General features: G+C 45.1%; 2 protein-coding genes across 2 annotated transcripts in view; both read left to right on the top strand.

Annotated features, from left to right (window-relative positions):
- The window catches only part of mei1 (meiotic double-stranded break formation protein 1), a 79,179-nt gene extending 73,152 nt beyond the window's left edge, over positions 1-6,027 (top strand). The window contains exons 36-38 of the mRNA XM_074696025.1: positions 2,946-3,073; positions 3,937-4,186; positions 5,969-6,027. Of these exons, the coding sequence (XP_074552126.1) occupies positions 2,946-3,073; positions 3,937-3,991 (183 nt within the window). The 3' untranslated portion in view covers positions 3,992-4,186; positions 5,969-6,027. The remainder of the gene's footprint in view (positions 1-2,945; positions 3,074-3,936; positions 4,187-5,968) is intronic.
- A 71-nt stretch (positions 6,028-6,098) lies between these two features.
- Positions 6,099-15,290, top strand: ccdc134 (coiled-coil domain containing 134). The gene is made up of 7 exons (XM_074696024.1): positions 6,099-6,352; positions 10,818-10,951; positions 11,121-11,242; positions 11,866-11,950; positions 12,381-12,562; positions 14,005-14,076; positions 14,196-15,290. The coding sequence occupies exons 2-7, from the start codon at positions 10,849-10,851 to the stop codon at positions 14,319-14,321; spliced, it is 690 nt and encodes a 229-aa protein (XP_074552125.1). The 5' UTR covers positions 6,099-6,352; positions 10,818-10,848; the 3' UTR covers positions 14,322-15,290.
- Positions 15,291-15,339: the final 49 nt, after the last annotated feature.

Genomic DNA, 15,339 nt, shown 5'->3' with positions numbered 1-15,339 from the left:
AAGCAGAGTTTCAGAGTTTAGGGTGAGAGAGAGACGTTCTGGGTTCAGTTGAAGACTTTTTAGAGCAAGCAGCACCTTAATACACACACACACACACACACACACACCTTCACTCAGTATTCTGAATACAGCTCAGAATCAGAGTGACAGAATGATGGCGCACGCTGCAGCTCCAAGTGTCAGGGAATCATGAACTCTGCATTAGAGTGTGTGTCTGTTTCTCCAGGTGTGTGTGTGTGTGTGTGTGTGTGTGTGTGTGTGTGTGTGTGTGTGTGTGTGTGTGTGTGTGTGTGTGTGTGTGTGTTCCTGCAGACATCAAGGCACTTCAGAGTTTAATGTGACACCGCATTTCTCTTAACGGTCTCGAGACAGTGTGAGTTTTCACCCCCGTCATCTCTGCTGCACCCTGTCACACACACACACACACGCACACACACACACACACACACACACACACGTGCGTCTTTGAAGTTCACTCTTGTCACAGGTTTGTTGATCCGCCCGCTGACTGAGGGGAAATCTCTGTTTCAGATGTTTTATTCGTTCCTGTGTCAGTGATCTTTGGTTTCCCATCATCACAGTCGTACTGCAGCCCACTGAGTCCTGACATGACCTCCTGCTGGGCTGAGACGTGCAGGCGTGCACACACTGTAAACACACACGCATCATTAGCTTCCACAGCTTTAGATCCTCTTTGCATGAAGATCCCACCAGTGTTCAGGGTGAGCGTGGGTGAAGTCTCAGCCTGCACTACAAACTTTTCTTACACCATGTGACCAGAGCTGACCTGATCAGAGACCTTTCACTTGTTTTTGTTTCTACAGGACAGGTAAAGAGTCACAAGAAGAAGTTTCACCCCTGAAACACTCATGATGCTGTAAAAAAGATGATTCTGGAGATCAAGTGGTCATTATGCTTTTAAGGGATCTTTGGGATTTGATATCAGAACAGCTGCAGCTTATAACTTTTCCCATATATGAATTAGAAAAGCACACAGAGAGCACAGACCTCCACCAAGCATGTTGGGATTGTCACCAACACTTTAGTCCTACTTTAATGTTATGCTCCCTTTCAGCAGACTGTCTGCTACTATTTGGTGTTAGTTGCAGGCTTGTACGATAATTTGTTTCCTTACAGTTTTGAAAATTATGATGACCCAGTACTTGTTTCATATTCCTGATTTTAGTATCCAGAATATTGCCAGGATCTGGATCATACTTTTACATCTGTCAGAAATTATGGTGACCTTATCTTGTATTGTTTTGCAAAGCAATCCGACTATTTATCGTGGAGTTATATACACATATGATGAAAACAGCCCTATCTCACAATGATAAAGAATCCTTTAAAAAAGTCCTGGATCCAGACGGTGATCCTGATCACCTCCAAAATTTAATCACTTCTTTCTTATCCCATTTTGAACATTTCCTGAAAATTTCATCAAGATTCATTTGTTACTTGTTGTTACTTTTAAATCAAAATCTTTTTATTGAAATTTTCCACAGAACAAAATAATTGCACAGTCCGAAAGTATTAGAAAGAGAGGTAGCACAGAAATACTAAATCGTGCATTTTACAGTATAACAAAGAAGAAAAACAAACAAACAAACAACCCCCCCCCCCCCCCCCCCACCACCACCACCACCACCACCACCACCACTGCCAGTGAGCCTAATAGAAAAACATTGACATAAGTCTGTCAAGCATACCTGAGTAGATAAATGGAGAACTGCAGATTACATTAAGCAAGGTTAGAAAAGGGAAAGAAAAATTAATAAGTACGCAATCAAAAAAATTGCATCAAATGGAATTAAATGTGTTGAGAAAAGGGCCCCACATATCATCAAAGCTTCTTGTTGCGAGTTTAAGAGCACACCTGATTCTTTCTAGTTTAAGGCAGGACATCACATCCGCCATCCATTGTGAATGAGTGGGTGGGCCAGGGTCCATTTGTTACTTTTGAGTTATGTTGTTCACAAACAAATAAACTCTCCCAAAAACATAACCTCCTTGGTGGAGAGAAATAAGATGAGAGTATGAATTGCATCACAGTCATGCACATGCAGCTGTCACTCTCATACCTGCAGACAAGCTGTGACAGAGAGTGATGCAGTCAAAGGTCTGGATTCTCCTCCAATCGGTGTGTGAACCCCTGACCCTGCAGCAGCTCTGTGCAGACATGAGGAGCTTTCTTATGAACAGTGATCCGTGTTCCCACAGCCTTCGTCTCTTTTAGGACTGTGTACTCCCGCTGTAGCTGTGACATTTTAAAACTTCTCTCATCCTGATCTTGACTGTTTTCATGTTCTCGTTGCTGCTCTCAGAATATTTTTCTGCTTTTTATTTCAGAGAGTCAACTTTCAAATCTACTGTGCAGCTCTATTTGCTGCTTGGTGTCCTTTCTGCTGGTTTTTATCTACTGCGAACGCTTCTGACAGCTAAAATAAATCATTTTGTTTTTGGGCTTGGAGAGGTTTCTCTCTTGCTTACTTATTTAGCACTCTGCAAATCCCAGGTGTGTGTGTGTGTGTGTGTGTGTGTGTGTGTGTGTTTGTGTGTGTGTGTGTGTGTGTGTGTGTGTGTGTGTGTGTGTGTGTGTGTGTGTGTGTGTGTGTGTGTGTGTGTGTGTGTGTGTGTGTGTGTGTGTGTGTGAGGCTCCCCCTGCTTGTTCCTGCACACTCGACTGTGAACAAGACTTTGTCTTTTGTCAGCTTTCTTTGGTGTGTTGTTAACAATGGGTTTGCTCTGCTTTGAGAACAGACTCTTGTTTGTGGTTGTTTGCATCAGTGTGACTTTGTCTTTTGTGATTAATATCTGATGAAAGCACACACAAACCAAGGAATGTTTGCTTCAATATTGGACATGCATTTTGAAAAACAAAAACGGTTTTAATAACTAAATCAAATATCTAATAGATGATAAAATATCTTCTTTCATTGGTGCAGATCCAAAGCAGAGTCCTGCAGCCGCCTCCCACAGAGGAGCACCAGCACAGAGTGATGAGTATGATGGAGTCTCTTGGCCTACAGATGCAAGCTGAGAGCTGCAGCCCGAGTCTGCCCGGCAACGTCTTGTATCCTTCACTGAAGTGAAACACTGCACACACGCTCACACATTGTTTGTTCTGCAGGCTCGTGCACTTTCACCTGGACATAAATCAACATCCTGCAGAAACCTGAAGCATGAGCATCCAACACACACACACACACACACTCACACACACACAGACTCAGCATAGCATGAGATATTCACATACAGCACTCCAAATGTCAGCAGCAGAGTATCTCATTGATTTCCTCTCACAATGTATCGAATGTCCGCATCGTGCTCCTCGCTTAATCCCTTTGAACGTGTGTTGTACAACAAGAGTTTGTTACTGTATCACAGCCGGAGTCAGAGCTGAAAGGATCCGTACATCTGCTGTGCTGATTGACTCTCTCACACTGACACACTCACACACACACACTCATACACACCGATTAGACTTCCTTTCAGCCACCCACACACTCTCTTACATCCTCCGTCTGTGCCCCTTCAGTTAGATATTCGCTTTATTGACTCCAGTTATGAAGACGATATAAGTACATCACTCTGACAGCAAGTCGCTTCATTGTTGTGGAACTGGAAACTGTGAGTGGAGCGGTAGTTTTATGAGCTTTATTATAATCACAGTGTGTTCAATAGTTAATAACATCCACACTTACATAAAAACTGGAGCTGTCAGGGCGTAAGACTGAAAGCCTTCGTATAATGTTAATTAAGATACAACAATAACTGCACCAAGAGCAACAAAAAATATGTCCTGGACACCAAGAGATTATTGTTTTTAGTGATTAAAATGCACACAGAGCTGCACACAGATTGATATTCGATGGACTGTCAATATTAATTTATTCTTTTCTCCTGCTTCATAACTTTCCTTATCTGTTAACTCAGGTGTGTTGGAGACGTGTCCGTCTGTGTGTCCGACTTCTCAGTGAGAGCGAGCTGATGTGGTGTGATCACGTCATCTGTTTAGTGTTAAGTTTAATTGTTCATGCTGTTGCGCTCCTGTTGATCCTGCAGTGTGTTTCTGCTGTGTTTGTTTCTTTATTTAAGACTGCTGTAGGACACAGACCAGGGACAAAAACTACCCTTGACTTTTCATGTTGACAGCGTTATAACTTCTCTGGAGGGAGCGTTGAAGGTGAAACCTACCGAGCATTAATTATTACAGCAAGGTTGTTCCCTCAGACTCTGTAACAAGTTCATTTAAAGTGCTGCTAGATTAAAATATGGCTGGTGTACGGGGGTTTGCTGGGCTCAAGTAAACAAAACTGACACCTTTGACTTTGTAGTGCTGTGATTCATGAACCACATGACGTCACGTATCAGGTATGAGCAGAGAGGGGTTTCATCCTCAGTGCTTCTGTTTCCTCAGTGTTTTCAACAGTTTTCCTGTCTCCCCATCCTGCTTTTTTCAAATAATCTCCACCATATCGCCAGTAACTTTGGCTGTCACCTACCCCCACCTTCTGCAGCGTTTACAGACGCATAAAACTGTCATACCAAAAACAGTCTCTTGTGAATTTTGCTCATTTACCTTTGAAAGTCTTAAAGAGAAATGAGTTTTTATTCCAGTCTGTTTCTGATACTAAAAACTCATCACAGGAGCTTTAAAGGCAAAGTGACTAAGGGAGAAATGACACACACTTAAAGGTTAAAGCTCCTTTGAGTAACTTTCACTGTTGTCAAGTTTGGTGCCCCCTGTTGACAAAGCAGCACCTGCTATCTCTGCTGCTTTTGTCCCGTGCCTATGTGAAGGAGAGCTGTTGAAAATTAGGTAACATGAAACTAATGTATTGTAGTGACACCTACCCCCGACAGCATTTCCAGTAATTAAAAATAACATAATTGAAATAATAAGTCTTTATACCGATGGTGTGTTTTAACTTGTTCAGCTCATAGAAAAGCCTCAGGATGAATTTCAGACAGTTTTATTACCCCCAGAAAACACTTCATACAGGAGCTTTAATATTTCAGCTTTCAAGAAATAATGATACCCTGAAGATTTATAATTCTTACCTAGACAGATTTATTTATTTCTTCAAATCAAATCTCCAATATTCAGATTGTTTGGAATTTACAAGTGTTTTACCTTACTTTTTTCATCCCCCAAATAATCTGCTTGTATGGCACCTACCCCCTGGCAGCATTCTCAGAAATAAGACATAACCTTATTGATATGATTTATACTCATACACATGATTGTGTTCACTTTTTAGCTCAAAAAGAAGCCTCAGTATTAAAGTGTTACTTTCACACAAAAACACCGCTAAATAAGACTCTAGTTCTCATCATGTCTCTTCGTCCTGGCAGACTACCTGCTTTTGTTTATATCTGGCACGCCGCCCGTGGACTGATACACTACGCCTCGTAGCCAGCTGTGGCTGTGCAGGGGAGGTAGCGCCGTTTTACGAAACGATGAGAATTAGAGCCTTATTAAGCGGTGTTTTTGTTTGAAAGTAACGTGCTGAAAGTTCTCTAAATAAAGCGTGAATGCAGACTGATATCAGATTTTTTTCGGTGGGGGTCCGTTTATTTGTGTTTTTGCTCAAGTTAAATATGGCCCCGTCTGAATGCAGAGGAAACCGGCAGAGGAGCAGGGAGGGGGTCTTTGATGTGTGCGCCCTGGGCTTCTGCTGCACAAAATCACTGCTGTAGGGGTAATTTCTACCCTAAACCTTGTGATAGGACCCAACTTGTTCCATCCCGGAGTATCACTTTAATTTCAGACAGTTTTATGCCCCAGTGGAGACTTCATACAGGAGCTTTAATATCCAACCTTTAAAGAGACAGTGAGCTCCTTAAGTACCTCCCAAGTCTAAACTAGTTTCTTTAATTCTCTGAAATGATCAGAATTTTTTATTTAATTATCTTTTCCCCCTTAAAACTGTTTTTAAAATATTTTTTAAACCCATTTTTTCAGGCCTGAGCTCACACTGTGGCGAGAAACGGAACGCATCCCACGCTCTGACGGTGCCCCTGTTTAAATCTTCCGTGCGGAAACACCCTCCTCCTCCTCCGTGTGAAGCGCCCGCTGGCTGTCATTCGTCCAACGCGAGCCAGCCGGTGTGATCGTGGCGCTGGCGGAGTGGAGCAGCGAGAGCCGCATGTAAATGAACACCTCCACCTCCTCCGAGCTACTGTCACCTGCGGATCCACAGGGGCAAACTCACGGTCCCGTCCCCCCCATCGCAGAGCTGACCTTTACCGTCTTTATGTGGGGATAGACGCGGAACTGGACTACTTTGGAGCAAACGCCGTCGGCTAATCGCTGCCTTGTGGAGCTGCTGTCTTTTCCTCTAACACGGTGAGTGAGCAACGAGTTCCGTGGTGGTAATCTGGAGCGTCTTATCGGCTGGATCTGCTGTAGTGGCCGCTGGCTGATGGATGCACGGGGCTGCGATGACAGGCGGGATCGATCAGTCGATGAGCGCCTTCAAGTACTCGGTTAATACCCAAAAGCGCTCAGTAGAGGAAAGCCTGGCCACAGAAACCGGCTTTACCACCGCAGAGTGGTTTTTACACCACCAGATGAGGTCTTAAATCTGAGTTCCATGTTTGAGGGATTAAAATACAAACCGCCTCTCTGCAGACTGATCACAGGTCAGGTAGGGGACAAGCAATCAATTAAGCCAGCTGTAATTGATGGTCCACATGACAGTCTTTATCTACACTGCCATCATCATCATCACCATTACGCATGTCCATAGCTCTGCCTCCAAGTGAGTGATAACTAGAAAGATGATGTGTCAGCCCTTGAACCTCAAACCTCCCCCAGCAGCCTCCTCGCCTGAGGGGAATCTGGATCCACTTCTGCTGCACATCCAGCTGTCTGATCTGGCATCTTGCTCGTTGAATCCCCTTAAGAGACGGCTGTGTAACAGTTTTGACTCCTGATTAAAGATAGTTTCAGCTTCTCCTTTTTGCACTTGGTGGAAATATCGAAACCGCTTGGCATGGTGGGATATGTCACCCTCTCACCCAGCCTTCCTCACAGGTCAGTCCTGTGATTACACATCCCTGAATCTCCCACACAGGAAATCAAACTCCAGCCGCACCGTCTCGGGGGGATTGTTGTTGGCAGAGGAGTAAATCTCCTCCAGCCAAGAGATTTATGTGGGCTTACACGGTTTCAGAGAGAACTCCTCTGCCTTCAGACATCCGCTGGGCTCACACACCTCACCCAACTTCAGTGTGACACCGACAGACTTGATCTGGAGCTGGCCCCCCATCTCTCGCTGTTTCTCTGAATCATGACATCAGTGCTGCTGGAGGAAATCCTCCAGTCTGGGGGGAAAGTAGAAGGATGTTTGCACGGCTGTGTGTGTGGGTGGTCTGACCACATGAGGGGAGCCTCAGATGGATGCTCTGTTTGGTCTCTATCTGTCCGAGGCTTCATTTCTCTCTGAGCAGCATATCTCTGATGACTCTTTACATTTATCCCTTTGTCTGCTCAGATTTACTGGATGCATTTCATCTCATTCCTGCGCTCCTAACGTCACATTAGACATGATTGATTCGCTCTTAATGCTGCTTTAACACGTCTTCTTCAAGCCTCAGCACTTTGCCCTGTTGCACAGAAACATTAGCAGCTGCCGGATGTATGCATCGACTGCTTTAAGCCGGTAACCTGCTCGCTCATAAGTATCTGTCAGAGCTGCACACAGGAGCATGAAATACCCCGATGAGCGGCTGCCACAGGAGAAACAAAGCCCCTTTTCTTCTGCCGTTATCAGGAAATATCGCCGCTCTCGAGCAGCACTTAAGGATATTTAGTGCAGCGTTTCTCAGAAAGCTGGGAAGCCTCCCAAAAGATGTTCTCAGAACGCACAAATTGGCCCTTAATCGAATATTGTCTTCACTCAGCTGTCTGCAGGAGCTGCTTTTCTGCTGACTCAGGAGGAAAAGTTCTCCCACAGTTTGATTTTCAAACCGTTGCACACCAAGAGCACATGAAAAAAGAGCCTGTCAACTTTCATTTCCAGTTACAGCCTCTCTGATGGAGGAATCATTCTGGAGATCCACTCTCAGGTACCGCTCTTTGGAGAGGTGCCAGGCTGTGGGGGCTGAGGTAGAACAGGAGGGAGTGTGGTGTGAACTCATCCCTGTGGGTCCATGTGAGCTGAGCGAAACAGGGCCCTTCTTGAGGTCTGAAATTCTCAAACAGCTGTTTATGCAAACGCATAAAACTCCTGAACACTGCATGTGTTTTCTCCTGGTCAAACTTCCATGTGAAGCTGGGATGAGCTCCTGTTAAATACTGCAGGTCATACACAGAATGATTCTCCACAGGCATGGTAACAGGGGTGGTGACGTTAGCGCTCATGCAGCTTGTGCAAACCTGAAGGAGCAGCATGAGAGAGGATGAATAAAACCATCCGTCTCTGCACGGAGCGCTGATATAAATGTAGAAACTGTCATCACAGTGACGCTCTCTGCTGTTGCGTCCTCCATCATGTTGTAAACATCACACTGAAGCTTTCACACACTGATGTAGATGTCATGTTGTGCCTCCAGAGACTTGCTCTCTGCCTGCTCTCCACAGTCATCCATCAGGAAAGACATCACACTGTGAGGGATGTGTGTGACGGGCATCTTTGGATGGATCTCTGAAAGAGCAGCTCTTGTGTTGAAGTCAGTGGTCTGTGCTGCAGCTCTTTGCACTCTGATGTGACACACTTCCTGTGTTAGTCCCTTAACCTGACCTTGGATGTGCGTCCTCCTCTTCTTGAGTCCTTACAGAGTGCAGCTCAGAGGGTTTCTACGTTGTCGCTCTGCTGTTACTTTTAAAGGTCAAGCTCTTATGAGAGTTTTCTGCTGGTTATAAAACAGACTGAAATTAATACTGATGCATCTTTATGAGCTGCAAAGAGCAGACATGGCCGTCAGCACAGAGAGTGCCTGTTTCTCTGCTGTGTTTGAAAGTCTGAAGCTGTAACTGAAGGTGACTGGGAGACAAACAGCGTGATGAGGGTTGGTCTTCTTCTTTTACAGCGTTAGACCATTAAGAGCCCTGATGAGGAAACCTTAGACTGCTGCAGGCTGTCAGGAAACATAACTAATGTGTTTAAGGTCGAATGTTTGAAGTGATGCTGATTCTAACTCCATCTTTGAGGCACGCGGCTGATTTTGATGTCAGGTTGAGTTTCAGCTCTATTCTGCATCGTTTGCTGTGCATCGAACATGAGGCACATCAACCAATCACAGCTCGATCACCTACTCAAGACTGGTCAGGTAAATGTCTGGCTTGTCAGAAATTCTGTCAACTGACTGAGTACTAACTCTGTGAAGATGAAAGCAGGGCCTAAATTTGATTGGCAGACTGGCTTGGCTTTGTTCTTCAGTTGTACGGTGGCTTGGGTTCACTCCCAGCCTGTATGTCAGTCCCTCTGTTTCCAGCTCTGCCCCCTGTCCAATCCTCTTGAGGTAAAGACGTAAAAAACATTAAATATGACTTTAAAAAAAAGTCTAATAGAGTCTGAAAGCTTCAGTTTTTGTTAAAGCGTCAGTGCTGATAATATCTGTCATCTGTGACTGTTTACATCCAGGTAGTAGAGCTTTAGAGCACTTTGGCTGCAGAGCTGCAGCTGGTGGAGGGGGCTGAACTACAGCTTGGACACAACACAAGATAAAACTGGCATTTCAAACCTGTGTGTGCACATCCTCACTTTGCACCCCCTCCTCCACGAAGGTCTCAACGTGCTCCTGAAAAGGGAGTGAGCATGTCTTGGAGCAGATGTTTCTCCAGCCTGATTTGAGTCTGCTCTTCAGGGGGCTCGCTCACTCTGCGTAAGGATTCACACTCTGAGACGTTTGCTCACTTTTCAGTCCTTCACATTCACAGCTGGCACACGAGCTGGGGAAGATGACTTCTGTCTGCGGTAAAGTCAAGTCGTCAGTGCTCATTATCCCCTCTCATGGACTCTTCTCCTCCTCTTATCGTGCTCTCGTCCTCCTATCAGTGCTGCTTTCAGCTTAAACACCGTGTCTTACAGAGGGGTATGAAATATTCAGCAGGAAGCTGTTGTTGTCTCAGCCCGCGCTCCTTCTCCAAAACCTGCTTCCTCTCAGTCTGTGTTCCCCCCCTCAGCCCCTTCAAACCCGACCCCTCTGCTGAAGCCCTTTGCTCCATTCTGAGAGGATCATGGGACTTTTGTCTGCAGCTTTTCATCCACATTGTCTCCTCAGCCCTCCAGTTGCTTGTGTTTTAATGCTTACTCAAAAACTTGGCTTTCATCAAATTTTCATTTGAAGAGGATCTATTTTTAGCTCTTGTATTTATCTTCTCACTTCCATCCCTTCCTCGCCAAAGCCTCGAAGCAGAAATGAAGTTGCAAACTGTTAGAAGTATAGAAGACCCCGACCATAGAAAGAGGGAGAGTCTGTTAAATGCTCCTCTGGGGCTCCTTCCAGTGTCAGACATCAGATGTGAGTTATAAAGAGGAACAGAAGGAGCGCTCTCCAAATGCTGGCTCCCCTCTAGTCTTACATATTGACCATTTATACTCAGCATGCTGCTCTATTTCTGATTCATTCATACCCCAGAGAGAGAAGGAGAGAAAGGAAAAGAGGGAGCATTTCCACGCTGAGGGAGGAGAGATCTAACCTCATGAATAAGAACAGTGCTCAGATGGAAGTGCCACCTGGAAATCAAAGCGATATGTTGAGTGTGACCGACACAGGGAGAGAATCTTCCAGACGTGTTCCCGCAGAATGATTCACAATCGGATCTAGGTTTGATCCCGATCACTGTTCTTATCTCTCCCGTGCAGGACTGCGCCTCTCTGCTGACCCCTGCTGACGATGAGGAGCGTGTGTGCCGTGTTCCTGGCGCTGGCTGCTGCTGCCCTGAGCTCTGCAGACTCAGACACACACAGACCGAGACATGACTCCAACCTGGAGATCTGTATCCTCCTCTTGCAGCTGCTGCTGAGTGCACACATGTCTGAGGATGAGAAGGGTCTGCCTGCACATGCATAGGTGTGAGGCTCCCAGTGTGTGTGGATTTATGCTTGTTCATGGCTGCATGTGTCTGTGTCTCTGTGGAGTGTGTTTTCTTCCTGACCTCCTCACAGACAAGCGGCTGTTTGAGACCAAGAGGAAAGATCAGCTGAACGCCCTCAAGAACCTGGTGGAGCTGAACGACATCAACCAGCAGTACAAGATCATAGACATCATGCTCAAAGGACTCTTTAAGGTACAGCCTGAGTGTGTGTGTGTGTGTGTGTGTGTGTCCCTAAGAGCTTAACCTCTCTTCGCTCCGTGCAGATTGTAGAATAAGTATTGGCTCTGCAGAGAATCAGAAGATTTAAATCCGTCTCCACATTCATCACTGTGTTCGTGGTGTTTGTTAATTCAGACTAAGCTGCTCTCTGCGCCGTTCAGCCACACTAAGCTCTGAGCTCTGAGGAGTTCCAGCGCTCCTCTTGCTCCCTGAGGATGTTATCTTTACATCTGCGTCGAGCCACTCAAGGACGAGCAGCTCTGTCAACCTTCAGCTGAAACACAGACGTCAGCGTTTCCACGGAGCTGAGAGCGCGAGAGAGAGGGCTTAACAGAGAGATGGCCTGTTTCTCTGCTTACACACACAAACACACACACACACAAACACACACTCTCCCGCTTTCTTTAATCTCACTCTTGTTTTGTCTGATTTCCAGTTTTCTGTTTTCAATTTATTCAAATGAAAAAAACTTTATTAACAGAGGCACAGAGGATCAAAGAAGACTCAGATAAATACCAAACAGAAAAATTAATCCACTGCTCGATGGTTATGTTTAGGAGGCATTCTGGGTAACTGAGTTCTTTTTCTGTCTGAAGGTCCTGGAGGACTCGAGGCAGGTCCTGGTTTCTGCAAACATGCAGCCTGATGATCCTTTCCCCATGGACGATAAGATCAAAGAAGGTCAGACTGATTCCTTACCTACTTTTCTCTTCCTCTTTTTCTCTGTCTCCTCCTCTCACTGAAATGTTTGCCTCATTCTTTCATCCTCCTCTTGATCCTTGTCTGTCACTCATCTACCGTCCCTTCTTCAGCCGGAGTTTATCTGTGTGATAGATTTATCGTCATGTTCTGTGTTTTCAAGTTATTTTTGGGCGTTTTGATGCCTTTTATTGGATAGGAGAGGGGACAGTGGATAGTGGAGGAAACAGGGCAAGAGTGGGTGGAAACATGTGGGAAAGAGGCCACAGACTGGATTCGAACCCAGGCCACCTGCGCAAGGACAAACCTCATGGAGCACAACCTAAACCACTAGGCCATCTGCGCTCCATGTTCTGTGTTTTTATCCTTTAACATTTCCACTTTCTCTTTGTCTCTTTGTCTCTTTCTACAGCTTATTCCCACGTGGTTGAGAACACGGCGTTCTTTGGCGACGTGGCGCTCCGTTTCCCACGAATCGTCCATCACTACTACGACCGAAACGCAGACTGGAGCGGCCTGCTACGCTGGGGCCTGAACTTCTGTAACCTGACCGGGGTTTTCACAGGAGGAGTTCACCAACATGTCCTCACATTGGTAAGACTGAAAACATCCACCTCCTCTCTTCTTCTTACCCATCATGCTCTGAGGAAACCAGCTTCATGATGACCCAGTATCTGCACCCGTTCATGATGGCCTGGAGGTGATTTCATGTCATGGCTGTAGATTAAGGAGAGTGATTCTGAGGGAGATTTCAGACCATGTGTTAGAGCTGCTCCATGCTGAAAGAAAGAGAGGCCTTGAAAATCTGAAATGAGCTTTTTCGAGTCGTTCTCTGTAGATTCACAGAAAAGACTTCAGTTCAATTCATTCCAGCTTTTCTGTGAGCTGAGATCAGGTGTACTCTAGTGATCTCTGTTAGAGGACATTCAGTTTCTGCAATGACTGAAAGTATGAAAGTAAAGGGTAGGTACAGACTATTGACGGCAATGACACAGAATAACTATTCAGATCTTTAACCCTTTATGCAGGATTTTATCAAAAGCAGGATGCCTGTCTAAGTCGCAATTTAAAGCTAGCAGAAGAAGATGCACTTCATCAAATGCTATCAAAGAGACCAGCAGGCTGTCTGAAGACACAGCAGGGTCATGAGGTGTTCAATGATGCACCCCGTGTGCAGAGGCAGCAGCTGCAGGTCCTTCATGGACCACCTCAGAGGGTCTGAAGCAGTTTCAGAAACAGATCTGCTCACGTGGATCCTGAGGAGCTCTGAGTGAGCGGTGAGACTGCGGCAGATTGTTCCTGTCAGAAGTCAAGCTCACTAAATCAGAGCTTAATTAAACAGCCATGGGCCTCCTGCGAAGTCTGAGCTTTATGTGAGTTCATGATGAACATTGCAATAACAGCTCAGTGCCGTAAAGTCACGGTGGAGGAAATCTATCTGCTGCAGGGACCAGAGGTGCTTTAGCTGCTACAGGTCTTTACAGCTGATGGAGAGATGTGAGTGCAGCGTGCGGCTCCTCCTCAGTGTCAGATAATTACCTTCCTGTCATTACTGCAAAATGTCTCATTTGTCATTAAATTTGTCCACGGTGCGGTGTCGCCTCTGAACAGCTAAAGGAGCACGGCACATAAAGCCGTATTTCCCATCTTAATGTGTCGCTTAATGAACTACACTTGCAGGATTTAACTGTGACCTTAACAATGTGCCAAGAGGATTATATAGTGGATTAATTCTGAGACTCACAGCAGCAGTTTGCACCCCTGATAGTGTGCATCCAGCCCTCAGACCGCTCTCTTTGTTTCCTCCGTCTCTTAGCTCAAAGCCCCTAAAGTCAGGAGAGGAGATATGAAACTCCACAACTGTTGGTTTTCGCTGCAGTCACCTGGAAGATTGGATCATATTTCTGATTTGCTGTAGAAGAGAAGATGTAACAGTGTGGCTCCTTCATTCCTCATCCTGTCTGGTGAACTGATAATGTGCTTCCTCCTTTTCCTCTCTTCTTTTTCTCTCATCTGTCTTTTGTGCTCATCATCAGATGTCACAGGAGCTGGGAATCACAGAGAAAGCCCCAGACTTTGCAAACCCGTACCGCACAGAGAGGGATGATGTGAGTGAGATGTACACACACTCTGACTTCAACTCTTCTTTGCTTTATCTTCCTGTTTTTATAAATCAATTCATGATTAAAATCTCTCACATGATACTTATAAAGCTTGTCTGTTTCAGGTGCTTCACACCGCAGAGGCTTTCCAGAAGATCCTGAGGGAGGAAGAGAAGAGGAGGAGGAAAGAGGAGAAGAGGAAAGAGATCAGGAAAGGGCCTCGCATCTCACGCTCTCGCACCGAGCTATAGCTGCACCTCAGCGTTCGTGCGGAGTGGAGTGAGGAAACACGCACAGTCCACAAGGGGTGGCTTGACTTGTAGACTCAGGTGACAGTGGAGGAAATGAAGGCTGTCATCACATGTACAAAGCCAGGTGCTCTTTGAAAACAAGAGAAAAGCCTCAAAGTGACACAGAGAGTGAAGCGGGGTCAGTGGTTAGTCTGCCTCTGACGGGCCTGAGTCACTGCCTCCTCATTGAGATCAAATTATCCAACGTACAGGAGGTCAATCCGTCTCTGGAACCGATAAGGGAAACTCATTTTTGATAACTTGAAGTTATTTAAATGTACTTTGGGATATAATTACTTTAGTGGATTAATATTTGCAGATCCTCCTCTGTATTGTGTCTAGATTAATGTGTCTGAACCCATACGCTTCAAACGTATTTGCCAAATATACAGTTCACCTCATCAGACTCAGTCAGCTCCTGGTTTAGTTAACCCTGAGGTTTCCCCCTGGATGAAGGTTCAACAGAGAGGTTTGCTGAGGGGTGTTTGTGAATAAACAATTCAGTGTTCTGATCGCTGCTCTGAGTTTAGGGACGAACGACATGCTTGATTTCTGTAACTGATTAACAGCAAAGAAGTGTGCACTCATATCTTCAGTTTCTTTCAATAACTTAATCTAATCTTGATCAGAGAGGGTTATTGTTTCATTTCTTTTTGTTTTATTTGGAATAGTTCAGTCCCTTTAGAAGCTTCATTTCTCATTTCCCTTGGAAACTGTCCATACACACACAGTGTATGACCTTTAACTTAGTAGCTCCATGTTGTTTTTATGTTGATCATTTTGTTTTCTATTCTTGTTTTCTTTTTATCTTTGCAGGAAATTGTCATTGTCATTTCAATGGTTTGGATCTATGATGTTGAGATTGATGTAATTTTGAAATAGTATAACGACTGTTATAAAATTATATGTATATTCAGAGAGAGAATATCATTGCTGCAGAATGAACAAGCCATTTTGTTATCGAGTTTAAAGAAATAAA

Source organism: Halichoeres trimaculatus, unplaced genomic scaffold (assembly GCF_033239565.1).
Source record: "Halichoeres trimaculatus isolate MK-OKI-2021-1 unplaced genomic scaffold, fHalTri1.1 fHalTri1_scaffold_20, whole genome shotgun sequence".
Lineage (NCBI taxonomy): Eukaryota > Metazoa > Chordata > Actinopteri > Labriformes > Labridae > Halichoeres > Halichoeres trimaculatus.
The sequence above is the reverse complement of the archived record's forward strand: the minus strand, read 5'-3'. Positions and strand labels throughout refer to the sequence as shown.